Genomic DNA, 15,700 nt, shown 5'->3' with positions numbered 1-15,700 from the left:
TGGGCCCCATTGCTGGTGCCCCATAGGGAGCCAGGCTTTGCGGGCCATTGCTGCTGCCCCATAGGGAGCCAGGCTTTGGCTGGGCCCCATTGCTGGTGCCCCATAGGGAGCCAGGCTTTGGCTGGGCCCCATTGCTGCTGCCCCATAGGGAGCCAGGCTTTGGCTGGGCCCCATTGCTGCTGCCCCATAGGGAGCCAGGCTTTGGCTGGGCCCCATTGCTGCTGCCCCATAGGGAGCCAGGCTTTGGCTGGGCCCCATTGCTGGTGCCCCATAGGGAGCCAGGTTGCTGGCCCATTGCTGTGCCCATAGGGAGCCAGCTTTGGCTGGGCCCCATTGCTGGTGCCCCATAGGAGCCAGGCTTGGCTGGGCCCCATTGCTGTGCCCCATAGGGAGCCAGCTTGGCTGGGCCGGGCCCCATTGCTGGTGCCCCATAGGGAGCCAGGCTTTGGCCGGGCCCCATTGCTGGTGCCCCATAGGGAGCCAGGCTTCGGCCGGGCCCCATTGCTGCTGCCCCATAGGGAGCCAGGCTTCGGCTGGGCCCCATTGCTGCTGCCCCATAGGGAGCCAGGCTTTGGCTGGGGGCGATGCCCATGGGGTGGCCAAAGGTCCCCGGCTGGACTCTGCCCCCCGGCCCCATCCGTGGCCATGGCGGTGCCGAGCGGCTGCAGGCACCCGGCCTGGTTCCTGCTCTCGCTGCTCCTGGGGCTGCTGCTGTGGGGCCGGAGGAGGCGGGGCTGGGACCCCCGGCACTGCCCCACGGATCTGAGGGGCAGGACCGCCATTGTGACCGGGGCCAACAGCGGTGAGCGGGGACCCATAGAGGCCCTGGGACCCATGTCAGGGCCTTGGGACCCACATCAGGGCCTTGGGACCCATAGCGGCCCTGGGACCCACATCGGGGCCCTGGGACCCACATCAGGGCCTTGGGACCCACATCAGGGCCTTGGGACCCACATCAGGGCCTTGGGACCCATAGCGGCCATGGGACCCACGTCAGGGCCTTGGGGACCCACATCAGGGCCTTGGGAGCCACATCAGGGCCTGGGAACCCACATCGGGGCCTTGGGACCCACATCAGGGCCTTGGGACCCATAGCGGCCGTGGGACCCACATCAGGGCCTTGGGACCCACATCAGGGCCTTGGGACCCACGTCAGGGCCTGGGGACCCACATCAGGGCCTTGGGACCCACATCAGGGCCTGGGGACCCACGTCAGGGCATTGGGACCCCCATAGAGGCCGTGGGACCCACATCAGGGCCTTGGGACCCACATCAGGGCCTTGGGACCCACATCAGGGCCTGGGGACCCACGTCAGGGCCTTGGGACCCACATCAGGGCCTGGGGACCCCCATCAGGGCCTGGGGACCCGCATCAGGGCTGTGGGACCCACATCAGGGCCTTGGGACCCACATCAGGGCCTGGGGACCCACATCAGGGCCTTGGGGACCCACATCAGGGCCTTGGGACCCACATCGGGGCTGTGGGACCCACATCGGGGCCTTGGGACCCACATCAGGGCCTTGGGACCCACATCAGGGCCTTGGGACCCACATCGGGGCCTTGGGACCCACATCAGGGCCTTGGGACCCACATCAGGGCCTTGGGGACCCACATCAGGGCCTGGGGACCCACATCAGGGCCTTGGGGACCCACGTCAGGGCCTGGGGACCCACGTCAGGGCCTGGGGACCCACGTCAGGGCCTTGGGACCCATAGCGACCATGGGACCCACGTCAGGGCCTTGGGACCCACATCAGGGCCTGGGGACCCACATCAGGGCCTTGGGACCCACATCAGGGCCTTGGGGAGCCCCCATGCACAGGGGGAGGTGGTGGCGGCGCCCCATTGCTATGGGGAGGAAAGGGCCTGACGCAAGGGTGATGGCAGCAAAGCACTGTGCTATGGGGCGGGCACAGGGGCCCTTTATCCAGCTGCAGCTTCTGCTCAGTGCAGGCGATGCAGGAGGGGATGGCAATGGGTTCCGGTGCATGCATTGGAGCTGTGGGTCAGGGGTGTCCTGGGGGGGCAGTGGGATCTGTGGGTCAGGGGTGTCCTGGGGGGTGCGGGATCTGTGGGTCAGGGGTGCGGGATCTGTGGGTCAGGGGTGCGGGATCTGTGGGTCAGAGGTGCGGGATCTGTGGGTCAGGGGTGCGGGATCTGTGGGTCAGGGGTGCGGGATCTGTGGGTCAGAGGTGCGGGATCTGTGGGTCAGAGGTCTCAGATCTGTGGGTCAGGGGTGTGGGATCAGTGGGTCAGAGGTGTGGGATCTGTGGGTCAGAGGTGCGGGATCTGTGGGTCAGAGGTCTCAGATCTGTGGGTCAGGGGTGCGGGATCAGTCGGTCAGAGGTGCGGGATCAGAGGGTCAGGGGTGTCCTGGGGGGGCAGTGGGATCTATGGGTCAGGGGTGCGGGATCAGTGGGTCAGGGGTGTGGGATCTGTGGGTCAGTGGTGCAGGAGCTGTGGGTCAGGGGTGCGGGATCTGTGGGTCAGGGCTGCCCCCCCCATCCAACGCCCCCCGCTCCCTGTCTCTGCCTGCTGCGGCTCCGTGCCCCGCAGGCATCGGCAAGTGCGTGGCGCTGGAGCTCGCCCGCCGCAACGCCCGCACCATCCTCGCTTGCCGGAGCCTGGAGCGGGGCCGGGCGGCGCTGGACGAGATCCGCGCTGTTACCGGTAACGCCGCGGTGCTGCTGCGGGAGCTGGACACGGCCTCGCTGGCCTCGGTGCGCGCCTTCGCCCGCTCCGTGCTGCGGGAGGAGCCGCGCTTGGATGTGCTGGTGCTCAACGCGGGGGTTACCGGTAGGCCCCGGGGGTGCCGCTGGGGGGCGCTCGGCTCCCGTTCCCCCCCCATCACCGATCCCGTTGCAGGGCTCCCGTTCGCCGTCACCGCCGAGGGCCTGGAGGAAACGTTCGCCACCAACTACGTGGGCCCGTTCCTGCTCACGAACCTGCTGCTGGGTGAGTGCGAGGCCGGCTCCGGCTCAACGCTTCCGGTTCCGGCTCAACGCTTCCGGTTCCGGGCTCCTCTCAACCGCTGGACTTCCGGTTCCGGGCTCTTCTCAACGGCTGCACTTCCGGTTCCGGTTCCCGCAGAGCTGCTCAAGGCCTCGGCGCCCGCCCGCGTCGTGACCGTGGCCTCGTTCCGGCACCGGGCGGGCACCGCCGACGGCCGCTTCCTGACCGGGCAGCGCCGGCCCCGCGGGGGGGACGCCGCCTACAGCAGCAGCAAGCTCATGGCCGTGATCTTCAGCACCGAGCTGGCGCGGCGCCTGCGGGGGACAGGTGAGGGCCGGGCCGGGCAGTGCCGTGCAGCACTGTGCAACATAATGCAGCGCCATACAGTGCCATACAGCTCAAGACAGTGCCATGCAGCCCCATGCAGACCCATGCAGCGCCATGCAGTGCCATACAGCTCAAGACAGTGCCATACAGGCCCATGCAGCACCATGCAGCCCCATGCAGCACAATGCAGTGTCATGCAGCGCAATGCAGTACCATGCAGCCCCATGCAGTGCTGTGCAGCCCCATGCAGTGCTGTGCAGCACCATGCAGTATCGTGCAGCGCAGTACAGTGCCATGCAGCCCCATGCAGTGCAATACAGTGCCATGCAGCATCATGCAGCCCCATGCAGTGCCATACAGTGCCATGCAGCATCATGCAGCCCCATGCAGTGCCATACAGTGCCATGCAGCCCCATGCAGTGCAATACAGTGCCATGCAGCCCCCTGCAGTGCAATGCAGCATCATGCAGCCCCATGCAGTGCAATACAGTGCAATGCAGCATCATGAAGCCCTATGCAGTGCAATACAGTGCCATGCAGCCCCATGCAGTGCAATGCAGCATCATGCAGCCCATGCAGTGCCGTGCAGCACCATGCAGCCCATGCAGCACCATGCAGCTCCATAGCCACCACCCTGTGCCCGTTGCTGTTTCACCTTCGGAGCCCCACCTGCGATGCGGCTGCAGTGCCAGGCCATGGTGCAGAGCCAGGGGCAGGCTCAGGGACGGGCACCGGCTGCAGGAGCAGCCGGAAGGGGCCCTGGCTCCACGGTGCTGCCGCTGCTCCGCAGGGGTCACCTCCAACGCCGTGAGCCCCGGCGTGGTGAGCACCAACATCATGCGGCACTTCAGCTGGGCCGCGCGGGCGCTCTTCACCCTCCTGCGCCCCTTCCTCAAGGTCAGTGGGGATTGGGGTGCTCTGGGGCTGCCCCATCCCATGGAGCCGGGGGGCAGCCGGGCCCCCCCTGACCCCTGCCCCTGCAGTCGGCGGAGCAGGGGGCCCTGAGCACCATTTACTGCGCGGTGTCGGAGGAGGCCGCGGGCATCACGGGCAAGTACTTCAATAGCGACTGCGCATTGGAGCTGCCGTCGGAGGCCGCACGCGATGCCCGCCTGGCCCGGGAGCTCTGGGATGAGACCGAGCGGGTGACGGGGCTCAGCTGCGGCCCCCGGTGCTGAGGCCATGCATGGGGATGCAGCAGCTGCGGTCCCCGGTGCTGATGCCATGCATGGGGATGCTGCAGCCACAGCCCCCGGTGCTGATGCCATGCATGGGGATGCAGCAGCCGCAGCCCCCGGTACTGATGCCATGCATGGGGATGCAGCAGCTGCGGTCCCCGGTGCTGAGGCCATGCATGGGGATGCAGCAGCCGCAGCCCCCGGTACTGATGCCATGCATGGGGATGCAGCAGCCGCAGTCCCCAGTGCTGAGGCCATGCATGGGGATGCAGCAGCTGCGGTCCCCGGTGCTGAGGCCATGCATGGGGATGCAGCAGCCGCGGCCCCCGGTGCTGAGGCCGTGCATGGGGATGCAGCAGCTGCAGCCCCTGGTGCTGAGGCCGTGCATGGGGATGCAGCAGCCGTGGTCCCCGGTGCTGAGGCCATGGCTCTGCATGGGGATGCAGCAGCTGCAGCCCCCGGTGCTGATGCCATGGCTCTGCATGGGGATGCAGCAGCTGCGGCCCCTGGTACTGATGCCATGCATGGGGATGCAGCAGCTGTGGTCCCCGGTGCTGATGCCATGCATGGGGATGCAGCAGCCGCAGTCCCCGGTGCCGACACCACGGCTCTGCATGGGAATGCAGCAGCTGCGGTCCCCGGTGCTGATGCCATGCATGGGGATGCAGCAGCCGCGGCCCCTGGTGCCGATGCCATGCATGGGGATGCAGCAGCCGCAGCCCCCGGTGCTGATGCCATGCATGGGGATGCAGCAGCTGTGGTCTCCAGTGCTGATGCCATGCATGGGGATGCAGCAGCCGCAGCCCCCGGTGCTGAGGCCATGCATGGGGATGCAGCAGCCGCGGCCCCCGGTGGTGATGCCATGCATGGGGATGCAGCAGCCGCAGCCCCCAGTGCTGATGCCATGCATGGGGATGCAGCAGCCGTGGTCCCCGGTGCTGAGGCCATGCATGGGGATGCAGCAGCCGCAGTCCCTGGTGCTGATGCCATCGCTCTGCATGGGGATGCAGCAGCCGCAGCCCCCGGTGCTGAGGCCATGGCTCTGCATGGGGATGCAGCAGCCGCGGCCCCCAGTGCTGATGCCATGCATGGGGATGCTGCAGCTGCGGCCCCCGGTGCTGATGCCATGCATGGGGATGCAGCAGCCGCAGTTCCCCGGTGCTGACACCATGGCTCTGCATGGGGATGCAGCAGCCGCAGCCCCCGGTGCTGAGGCCATCGCTCTGCATGGGGATGCAGCAGCCGCGGCCCCCAGTGCTGATGCCATGCATGGGGATGCTGCAGCTGCGGCCCCCGGTGCTGATGCCATGCATGGGGATGCAGCAGCCGCAGTTCCCCGGTGCTGACACCATGGCTCTGCATGGGGATGCAGCAGCTGCGGTCCCCGGTGCTGATGCCATGCATGGGGATGCAGCAGCCGCAGTCCCCGGTGCTGATGCCATGCATGGGGATGCAGCAGCTGCGGTCCCCGGTGCTGAGGCCATGCATGGGGATGCAGCAGCCGCGGCCCCCGGTGCCGATGCCATGCATGGGGATGCAGCAGCCGCGGCCCCCGGTGCTGATGCCATACACGGGGATGCAGCAGCCGTAGTTCCCAGTGCTGATGCCATGCATGGGGATGCAGCAGCCACGGCCCCCGGTGCCGATGCCATGGCTCTGCATGGGGATGCAGCAGCCGCGCTCCCTGCAGCACCACGGAGCCAGGACCTGCACCGCTTCCACCACCACAAACAGCACCAGGCTGCGGCCCTGCGCCCATCCCCAAAGGAAGAGCAGCCCCAGGGCTCCATTGTGCCAAAGCCGTCACCACGACGGCACCGCCACCGGTACCGCAGCTCCTTTATTAAAGGCGGGCGCCGCCGGTGCCGCTACTCCCAGGTGATGTCCAGGTCCAGGCGCTGCTTCCGCACGCGCCGCACGAAGGCGTCGTAGTCGCGGCGCTGGACGTCGCGGCAGCGGCTCAGGTCCATGCGGCGCAGGCGGCTGCGGGAGGCCAGCAGGAGCCGCACGGTGCAGCCGGAGACGCGGCTCCCGGCCAGGCTCAGCTCCTGCAGCTCCTGCAGCGGCGGCCCCGGTGCCGCCAGCACCGCCTGGAACACGGGGTCCAGCGGGAAGGGGATGGCGAGGAGGCGCAGGCGCTGCAGGCGCGGTGCATGGCGCAGCAGGGAGGTCAGCGCAGGGCTCAGCGTGGTGCCCAGCGCCATGGAGCCGGTGCCGCCGGTCAGTGCCAAGGAGAAGGAATGGAGCTGGGTGCATGCGCATGGCACGGGGGTGCCGGCGTGGCGCAATGGCTCCTCATGCAGCTCGCCGCTCTCGGTGCCGGTGTCCGGTGGGAGCTGCAGCTCGGCGCTGAAGCCCTGCAGCACGGGGCACGCCGCCAGCACCGCCACCAGATCCAGCCCATTGTGGCAGCAGAACCCATGCAGCGTCAGGCTCTGCAGGTGCAGCCCCAAGCTCCGCAGCACCGGCACCGTCCCCACCAGCGCCCGGTGCCCCTCGGCACAGCCCAGGGTGAGCCGGGATAGGGACCCCCAGCGCTGCAGCTCCGTGGTGCCGCTGCCGTCGCTCAGCCACACGTTGGCCTCCTCAAGCTGCGGGCACAGGGCCCGCACCACGGCCAGGTCGGGCTCCTCCACGTCCTCCACGCGCCGCAGCGGCAGCATCAACCGGGGTCCCCCCGGTGCTGCCCCCCGCCACCGCAGCGCCTCCTGCAGCGAGGGGAAGCCGTCGGTGCCATCGGTACCATCCAGTTGATGCTCATGCAGGAGGCGCAGGGCATGCGGCACAGCGCCATGCGCCAGGAACTCCACGCACGGCAGCGCCAGCAGCAGGAACGCCAACGCCGAGGCCGGTGCCGCAGCCGTGCCGCAGTCCCCCTCCGGCTCGATGCCGCGGGCCAGCAGCACGCGCAGCGCGGTGCAGCCGCGGCGCCGGTGCAGGGGGTCAAAGGCCAGGAGGCGCAGGGCAGCGGGGGTGAGGTTCTTGCAGTGGGAGACGTCGAGCTCCTGCAGGGCTTGGCAGCGGTGCCGCAGCGCCGAGAGCACGCGCGCCTCCGCCTGCGTGGCCGCCAGCACCAGGCGCTGCAGCCGCGGCAGCGCCGCCACCACCGCCTCCAGCGCTGCAGGACTGAGGCGGCTGCAGCCGCGCAGCTCCAGGGAGATCAGGCCCTGGTGCAGCACACGGGGTGCTCGGTGCTGGCGCTCAGCAACACCCCCATAGGGCACCCATAGCCACACTCAACCTGACCCCATGGAGGGGGGGAGCCCCTTGTCCTGCCCCCCCCCCCCAGCCCCATGGAGTGTGGGTACCCCCACCCTGCTCAACCAGCCCCACACACTGTGAGCACCCCATTCCCCCAGCACCCCATTCCCCTGCCCCACACACTGTGAGCACCCCATTGCCCCAGCCCCACACACTGTGAGCACCCCATTCCCCCAGCACCCCATTCCTGCACCCCACACACTGTGAGCACCCCATTCCCCAGCCCCACACACTGTGAGCACCCCATTCCCCAGCCCCACACAGTGTGAGCACCCCATTCCTCCACCACCTCATTCCCCAGCCCCACACACTGTGAGCACCCCATTCCTGCACCCCACACACTGTGAGCACCCCATTCCCAGCCCCACACACTGTGAGCACCCCATTCCCAGCCCCACACACTGTGAGCACCCCATTCCCCCAGCACCCCATTCCTGCACCCCACACACTGTGAGCACCCCATTCCCCTGCCCCACACACTGTGAGCACCCCATTCCCCAGCCCCACACACTGTGAGCACCCCATTCCCCCAGCACCCCATTCCCCAGCCCCACACACTGTGAGCACCCCATTCCCTGCCCCACACACTGTGAGCACCCCATTCCCCCAGCCCCACACACTGTGAGCACCCCATTCCTGCACCCCACACACTGTGAGCACCCCATTCCCCCAGCACCCCATTCCTGCACCCCACACACTGTGAGCTCCCCATTCCCCCAGCCCCACACACTGTGAGCTCCCCATTCCCCCAGCACCCCATTCCCAGCCCCACACACTGTGAGCACCCCATTCCCCCAGCACCCCATTCCCTGCCCCACACACCGTGAGCTCCCCATTGCCCGTACCTGGCAGCGCAGGGCGAGCAGGCGGGCGATGCCGTTGCTGGCGAGGCCGGGGCAGGGGCTGAGGCTGAGCTCCCGCAGCTGCGGCAGCAGCAGGAGATGCAGCGCTGCCCGCGACAGGCGCCGGCTCTCGGCCAGCACCCGCAGCAGCTCCTGCACCACGCTCCCGGCTGCAGTGGGGGGGGGACAACGGGTTCATAATGGGGGTCCCAGCCCCATTGACCCCCATTCACCCCCATTCACCCCCATTCATCACTCACGGAGGTCATTGAAGGGGCCCACGATGAAGCGGAAGCGGAAGTCATGCAGGTACTTGTCGCTGTAGTCCCTCAGCCACAGGCTCTGCATGTGCTGCACCAGGCTCTGCAGGCACAGGGTCCCCAGCGCCGGCACCTCCCTGCGCTGCGGCATCGGCCTGCGGGGAGAATGGGGTGCAGGGGGGTGCGGAGGCAATGGGTGCCATGGGGCCGGGCTGGGGGAGAGAAGGGTTCTGAAGGGGATCCCTTAGAGCAGCCCCAGTGCCTAAAGGGGTGCAGGGAACCAGGAGAGGGGCTTGGGCCAAGGGATGCAGGGATGGGATGAGGAGCTTGGGCTCCAGGCTGGAAGAGGGAAGAGTTGGGTGGGATCCAGGGGAGTTCTCCCCTATGAGGGTGCTGGGACATGGGAATGGGGTGAAGCTGGGGCTGCCCCATCCCTGCAGTGCTCAAGGCCACAGGGGCTGCTCCAGTGCTCCCCATGGTGGGGTTGGGGCTGGGTTTTAAGCTCCCTTCACCCCAAACCCCTCCAGCCCAATGAGGGGCGCGCTTTGGGTGCCCTTGGCCTGGTCCCCCCCCCCCCGTTCGCAAGGCGCTTCCGGTGCCCTTTGTACCCGGTCCCTGCACGCCCGAGCTCTGACCCCCCCCCCCGTGCCCACTGCGGGACCCGGGCATGGGGCGAGAACCGGAAGGGACCGGGGGGGGGGAAAGGGGGTCAGTGCCACGTGACCCGCGCCCACACGGACCGGGAACGGCCCCCCCATAGACAGCCCCGGGCCCGGTTCAGCGGGAAGCTCCCGTTCAACACCAAGGAGGAGCCCCCCCCTCCCCGTACCGGCCACGTCGGGACCCCCCGAGGGACGACACCGAGGACCGGGAGCGGGTTCCGACCCGCCGAGGGCACAGGACCAGGCGGGCGGCGCTTACCGGCGGCTCCGCGGCCTGTCCAGGTCCGTCCCGTTTCCTGCTCCGGCCTAGGCCCCCCCGCTGCGGGCGGCCCCGCCCCGCCGCGCCCCGTCCTGGAGCTTCCGCCTCGCCCCGAGCCCCACCCGGTGCCGGTGCCCGGGTTCATCCCCCCCCACCCCCCCCCCGGCTGGGCCTGTCACCGCCGCCATTGCGGGCCCCCGCGGCTTCACGGCCCGCTCTGCGCATGCGCGCAGCGATAGGCCCCTTCCGCCCTTCCTCCCGTCCGGGCTGTCTATGGCAGTGCCTGACGCCAGGCTCGACAAAGGGCGCGGCCGGGTGGGGCGGCAGCGCGGGGGCAGCCCCGAGGGCCTGCGGGGGCTTTGTCGCGTCGGGTTCCGGCTGCGGGAGGTGGCGCTGGGAGCGGCCCGAGGCAGGTACCGGGGGGCCCGGGTCCGGTGCGTGGGGACGGGGACAGGGCCAGGGGTAGGGGAGGGGCGGCGCTGGGTGCGGAGCGGTCCCGCCATGGGGCTGGGTGAGGGAGGGGTGGGCCGGGGATGGGGGGGGGGGACACCTCCGGTAGGCCCCGTTTAGGGGGGGTGCCCCCGGTGGGGAAGGGCCCGAGGGTTGATGATGGGGTCCCCGGTCCCGCTGCGGTCCCTGCGGGGCAGCAGCCGCTGTGCTCGGCGCCGCCATTGGGCCCTGTGCAAACAAAGCGTGCCCGGCTCGGCCCGGCCCGGCTCGGCTCGGCTCGGCTCGGCTCGGCCCGGCTCGGCTCGGCCCGGCTCGGCTCGGCTCGGCTCGGCTCGGCCCGGCTCGGCTCGGCTCGGCTCGGCTCGGGTGTTCCCGGCGGCGTTCGGGGCCTGCACGGAGGGAAGGGAGCGCGGTCACCGTGGAGGCTCCCCCCGCACGCTGGGGGCCTCGGTTGCGGTGTCCCGGGGGGGGTGTAGGGCTCTGGCCCGGTGGAGCCGCAGTGGTGTTGGAAGCGGAGATGGAAGCAGCGGGGTCTGGGAAGGACCGGGACTGGACGGAGACTGGGTTTGGAATGGGTGGACTGGGAGAAGGGGCGGGGATGACTCGGCCTGGGGGTGACTGATGCAGGGATCGGGGTGAGTTAATGGGGGATGAGGAGGGCTCTGCCCTGGCACAGAGCAGCTGGGGCTGCCCCATCCCTGCAGTGCTCAAGGCCGGGTTGGAGCAAGCTGCTCTATGGAAGGGGTCCCTGTCCATGGGACTGGAGGAGCTTTAGGGTCCCTGTCCATGGGACTGGAGGAGCTTTAGGGTCCCTGCCCATGGGACTGGAGGAGCTTTAGGGTCCCTTCATCCCAACCTGGCTGGGGTCTATGGGATGCCTGCTTCATTCACCCCCTGCACCGTGGCTGGTGATGGCTGGGACGCATGAAGCCGCCTCCTGTCCCACCATGGAGATGGGGCAGGGCCCTGCTGGGACCCCCTTGGGACAGGCGAGGAGCAGAGCAGGGCCCTGGTTGGAGCCCGGGGTTCCTCAAGCACCCCCTTTGTGCTGGTGTGGAGGGGCCAGAGGCCCCCCGGGCAGGGTGAGGGCATCCCAAACCCCTTCCAATGGGGCAAACCCGGCTCTGCCCGTTCCTGGTGCTGGGATCGCATGGGTGAGCTCCTGCTGTGCCCATAACACAGCCCCCAGTGAGCTCCAGGGGGTCTGTGCCTGTTCCCAGTTCGTTTGAATGCAGCTCATGGGTTGAGTGGAGCAGGGAAGGCTTCGGGGGGGCCCTGATGGGTGCCTCCAATGGGGCCGGAGCCAAGGCCCAAGGGCTGGGAGCAGAGGAACCGGGCTCCGGCTGCCCCAGGGCAGGCTCAGATGGGGCTGAGGGGGCTCCGGCACTGGAACAGGCTGGGCTGCAGGCACCGGCCCTGCCCCAGTGCCACGGGTTGGGGGTGCCCTGGACCCGATGCTCCCGATCTCTGTTCCCAGTTGGCTGCTTCTGGGCTGGTTTGAGGGGTGCAGGGAGAGCAGGGACAGGGACCGCTGTGTTCAATGGGGTCCTTTATGGAGCCTGGGACAGCAAAGGGGGGGAATGAGCAAAGGGGGAAGCCCCTAAAGGGAAGCCCCTAAAGGGAAGCCCCTAAAGGGAAGCCAATGTGGCTGTGTCCCTGCAGTGCCTGCGTTCCCCTATAGGATCAGAGATGTGTGCTTGTCTATGGGGTTTGATGTTATGGGCATCACACGGTGGGATGGCTCCTATGAGTGGAGGGGAGTTGCCCTTTATGTTAGGGATAGGGTGGAGAGGATGGGACTGTGTGGGGACAGTTAACAGAGAGCTTGTGGGGCAGGGTTAAGGGGAAACAGCGATGGGAGGCAGCCCTATGGGGTCTGGTATAGACTGGGGTGATGTGGTTTAGAGTGAGGTGTGCGTGCCCATGGTGTGGGGTTGGAGCTGGGTGAGCTGAGGGTCCTTCCCAACCCCAGCTATGGAATGAATGGGGGTGATGGATGGGGATGAGCTCGGCCCCGCACTGACCTCCTGCAGCATCCCCGGCCGTTGCCATGGTTCCTGCATCCGGCGGCGTTCCCAGCGCATCCCTGATCCCAGTGGGGTGTGGGGGGGCGGTGCCCGGTGCCTGCTGCAGCTGCAGCTGCAGTGGAGCCCGGTGCCTGCAGTGGAGCCCGTGCTGCAGCCGCGCATGGCGCAGGCTCCAGGTGCTCACCCCCTGCAGGGTCCTAGCGCCGGGAGCAGCCTCAGTGGGGCCGGGCTGGGGCCAAGCGCATCCTCCTTGGGATAACGGGACCCTAAAGCTCCCCCAGCCCCACAAGCAGGGACCCCTTCCGTAGAGCAGGGATGCTCCAAGCCCTGTGTCCTTGAGCACTGCCAGGGATGGAGCATTCCCAGCCTCCCTGGGCACCCATTCCAGTGCCTCAGCACCCTCACAGGGAACAATTCCCCCCTTAGATCCAGTCTAAACTCCCCCTGTTCCAGTTTGAACCCATTACCCCTTGTCCTGTCCCTGCAGTCCCTAATGAAGAGTCCATCCCCAGCATCCCCATAGCCCCTTAGCACACATCCCTATATCCCCTTAGCACACATCCCTATAGCCCCTTAGCACACATCCCTATAGCCCCTTAGCACACATCCCTATAGCCCCTTAGCACACATCCCATACCCCTAGCACATCCCTATATCCCTTAGCACACATCCCTTATCCCCTTAGCACACATCCCTATATCCCCTTAGCACACATCCCTATATGTTTCCCTTAGCACACATCCCTATATCCCTTAGCACACATCCCTATAGCCCTTAGCACATCCCTATATCCCTAGCACATCCCTATATCCCCTTAGCACACATCCCTATATTGTTATCCCCTTAGCACACATCCCTATATCCCCTTAGCACACATCCCTATATCCCCTTAGCACACATCCCTATATCCCCTTAGCACACATCCCTATATCCCCTTAGCACACATCCCTATATCCCCTTAGCACACATCCCTATAGGCCCCTCTTCTCCCTAAGGGCCCAGCTCAGCCTCCCCTTGGGCCGGTTCAAGCCTGAAGTTGGTTCCTTGGCTCTTTGGTGCTGTCTCCCCATAGGGACCGGTGTTGCACTGGGAATTGGGCATCCCCTGCACCACCCCATAGGGTGTCCCTGGGGGGGGGCGATGGTTCCTCACCCCCCACACATGGGGGTCTTGGTCCCCCTTTGCAGGTGCCAGAACCACACAGGGATGGGGTGGGACCGTGGGCATCACCATTGCTGGTGTCCCCATTGAAGGCCATTGAAGCAGTGACCCTATTCCAAAGCCCTAAGGTGGAGCGGGCCCTTGGGAGTGTTTTGGGGGCTGCAGCAGCAACCAGGCCATGGGTTCCTTTGGGATGGTTTGGTCGGCAGAGCACTCATCCATGTAGGGTGCTGGAGGGAAAAGGGGGTTCCCATCCATAGCACTGGTACTAAATGGGAAGGGGTGAGTGATGCTCTAATGGTGCCGATTGGATCCTCATATTCGGGATGCCCGTTCCATCCACAACCTCATTGGCAAAGGCTCCTCATGGGATTACAGGATCCCACATTGCAGGGACCCCAAGGATCTGCTCCGATGCTTGGACCGCATCCCATTGGTGGCCTCCACCCTTTGCGCCCAATGGGATTAGGGAATGGCAACGCAGGGGGTGCGTTTTGCGTCCCAGTGTCCTCTATGGACTGGGCACGGTGTGGGTGCAATGGGAGGATGGATGGGGGGAGTCCGGTTGATGGCTGGAGCCAGCATGGATGTTCCCCAATGCCTTCATTCAGCTTCAATGGACCTGAGCTTCCCCCCCTCTCCTTGTGGGTCCTAAAGGTACCAGGGCCTTGTTCCTATGGGGCCAAGCACAGGGTTTGATGTGGAGCATCCCCAGGTCCTGCGGTGCTGGGCACTGGTTGGGATTGGTGCTCTCGGTGCCCCCTATCCCAGCCCGGTGGATTGTGGGGTTCTTATGGCTGCTTCGAGGGGTAACAGCTCCCTGGGGGGATGCTTTTGGGGGGGGTCCCCCCTTCCTTTGTGCTTGGGTTGAACACGGAGAGGAGCAACCAGCCCCTGGTGCTTGATGCTCTGACCCTGCGCTGTGCTTGGTGCTGCTGGAAGAGGGGGTCCTCTTGGGGTACCCCTGGGTCTGCTCCCTTTGCTGTGTCCCCTTGTTCCTATGGGCCTGTGGGAGGGAAGAGCCAGGCTTTGAGGGGGGGGGTTCCCCATTCCCCGCCTTTTGACCTCCTTGGGGTGCATCCCCTTCACCGTGGTCACTGCAGCAGGGGATGCCATAGGGCGCACACGCTCGTAGAGCTCCATGGGGTGGCGCTGGGGTTGCTGGTGGCTGGGTACCGGTGCCTGCTTGGCATCCGTCGGTGCATCCCCTCGCTGAGCCCCGTTCCCCGTTCAGAGGGAGCCGTTTCCCTGCTGGCTCCCATCACCCCCATTCCCATCGGCGGGGAAGGAAGGGGCAGTGATCGATGCGATGGATGGGGGGAAATCCCCGCGTTAACCGGGTCAGCCCCCTCTGCACCTCCTCATCCCGACCCGTGCTGGGGACAGCCCCTATGGGGCCCATGGGGCAGCAGAGCCAGCACAGCCATGGCCGTGCTGTGCCCAGCCCCGGAGCCGGCGGCGCTAGGACCCAGCAGCAGCAGCGGGGGGGGCGCTAGGACCCAGCGGCAGCAGCGGGGGGGCGCTAGGACCCAGCAGCAGCAGCGGGGGGGCGCTAGGACCCAGCAGCAGCAGCGGGGGGGCGCTAGGACCCAGCAGCAGCAGCGGGGGGGCGCTAGGACCCAGCGGCGGCAGCGGGCGGGGCGCTGGACCCAGCAGCAGCAGCGGGGGGCGCTAGGACCCAGCAGCAGCAGCGGGGGGGCGCTAGGACCCAGCAGCAGCAGCGGGGGGCGCGCTAGGACCCAGCAGCAGCAGCGGGGGGCGCTAGGACCCAGCAGCAGCAGCGGGGGGGCGCTGGGGGGGGGGCGCTGGACCCGAGCAGCAGCGGGGGGGCGCTAGGACCCAGCAGCAGCAGCGGGGGGGCGCTAGGACCCAGCAGCAGCAGCGGGGGGCGCTAGGACCCAGCAGCAGCAGCGGGGGGGCGCTAGGACCCAGCAGCAGCAGCGGGGCGGCGCTAGGACCCAGCAGCAGCAGCGGGGGGCGCTAGGACCCAGCAGCAGCGGCGGGGGGGGCGCTAGGACCCAGCAGCAGCAGCGGGGGGGCGCTAGGACCCAGCAGCAGCAGCGGGGGCGCTAGGACCCAGCAGCAGCAGCGGGGGGGCGCTAGGACCCAGCAGCAGCAGCGGGGGGGGGCGCTAGGACCCAGCAGCAGCAGCGGGGGGGGGCGCTAGGACCCAGCAGCAGCGGGGGGGCGCTGGACCCAGCAGCAGCAGCGAGGGGCGGCGCTAGGACCCAGCAGCAGCAGCGGGGCGGCGCTAGAGCCCAGCAGCAGCAGCGGGGGGGCGCTAGGACCCAGCAGCAGCAGCGGGGCGGCGCTAGGACCCA

At 67.7% G+C, this 15,700-nt stretch overlaps 1 protein-coding gene across 1 annotated transcript; it reads left to right on the top strand.

Moving 5' to 3' along the window:
- The first annotated feature begins 637 nt into the window (after positions 1-637).
- LOC133222222 (retinol dehydrogenase 12-like) lies at positions 638-4,457 on the top strand. Its single transcript, XM_061371724.1, has 6 exons — positions 638-802; positions 2,557-2,796; positions 2,866-2,955; positions 3,091-3,279; positions 4,070-4,176; positions 4,263-4,457. The coding sequence occupies exons 1-6, from the start codon at positions 646-648 to the stop codon at positions 4,455-4,457; spliced, it is 978 nt and encodes a 325-aa protein (XP_061227708.1). The 5' UTR covers positions 638-645.
- Positions 4,458-15,700: the final 11,243 nt, after the last annotated feature.

Source organism: Neopsephotus bourkii, unplaced genomic scaffold, assembly GCF_033783945.1.
Source record: "Neopsephotus bourkii isolate Nb327-2 ecotype Australia unplaced genomic scaffold, CSIRO-AGI_Nbou_v1 NB_1585, whole genome shotgun sequence".
Taxonomy (NCBI): Eukaryota; Metazoa; Chordata; class Aves; order Psittaciformes; family Psittacidae; genus Neopsephotus; species Neopsephotus bourkii.
The sequence above is the reverse complement of the archived record's forward strand: the minus strand, read 5'-3'. Positions and strand labels throughout refer to the sequence as shown.

What these genes read in the sequence shown, in the direction of transcription:
- LOC133222222 (XM_061371724.1), top strand. Translation starts at nt 646, where the DNA reads ATGGCGGTGCCGAGCGGCTGCAGGCACCCGGCCTGGTTCCTGCTCTCG. An exon ending in GCTCAACGCGGGGGTTACCG is followed by an intron (nt 2,797 to 2,865) that starts GTAGGCCCCGGG and finishes ATCCCGTTGCAG; the next exon opens with GGCTCCCGTTCGCCGTCACC. An exon ending in GCTCACGAACCTGCTGCTGG is followed by an intron (nt 2,956 to 3,090) that starts GTGAGTGCGAGG and finishes CGGTTCCCGCAG; the next exon opens with AGCTGCTCAAGGCCTCGGCG.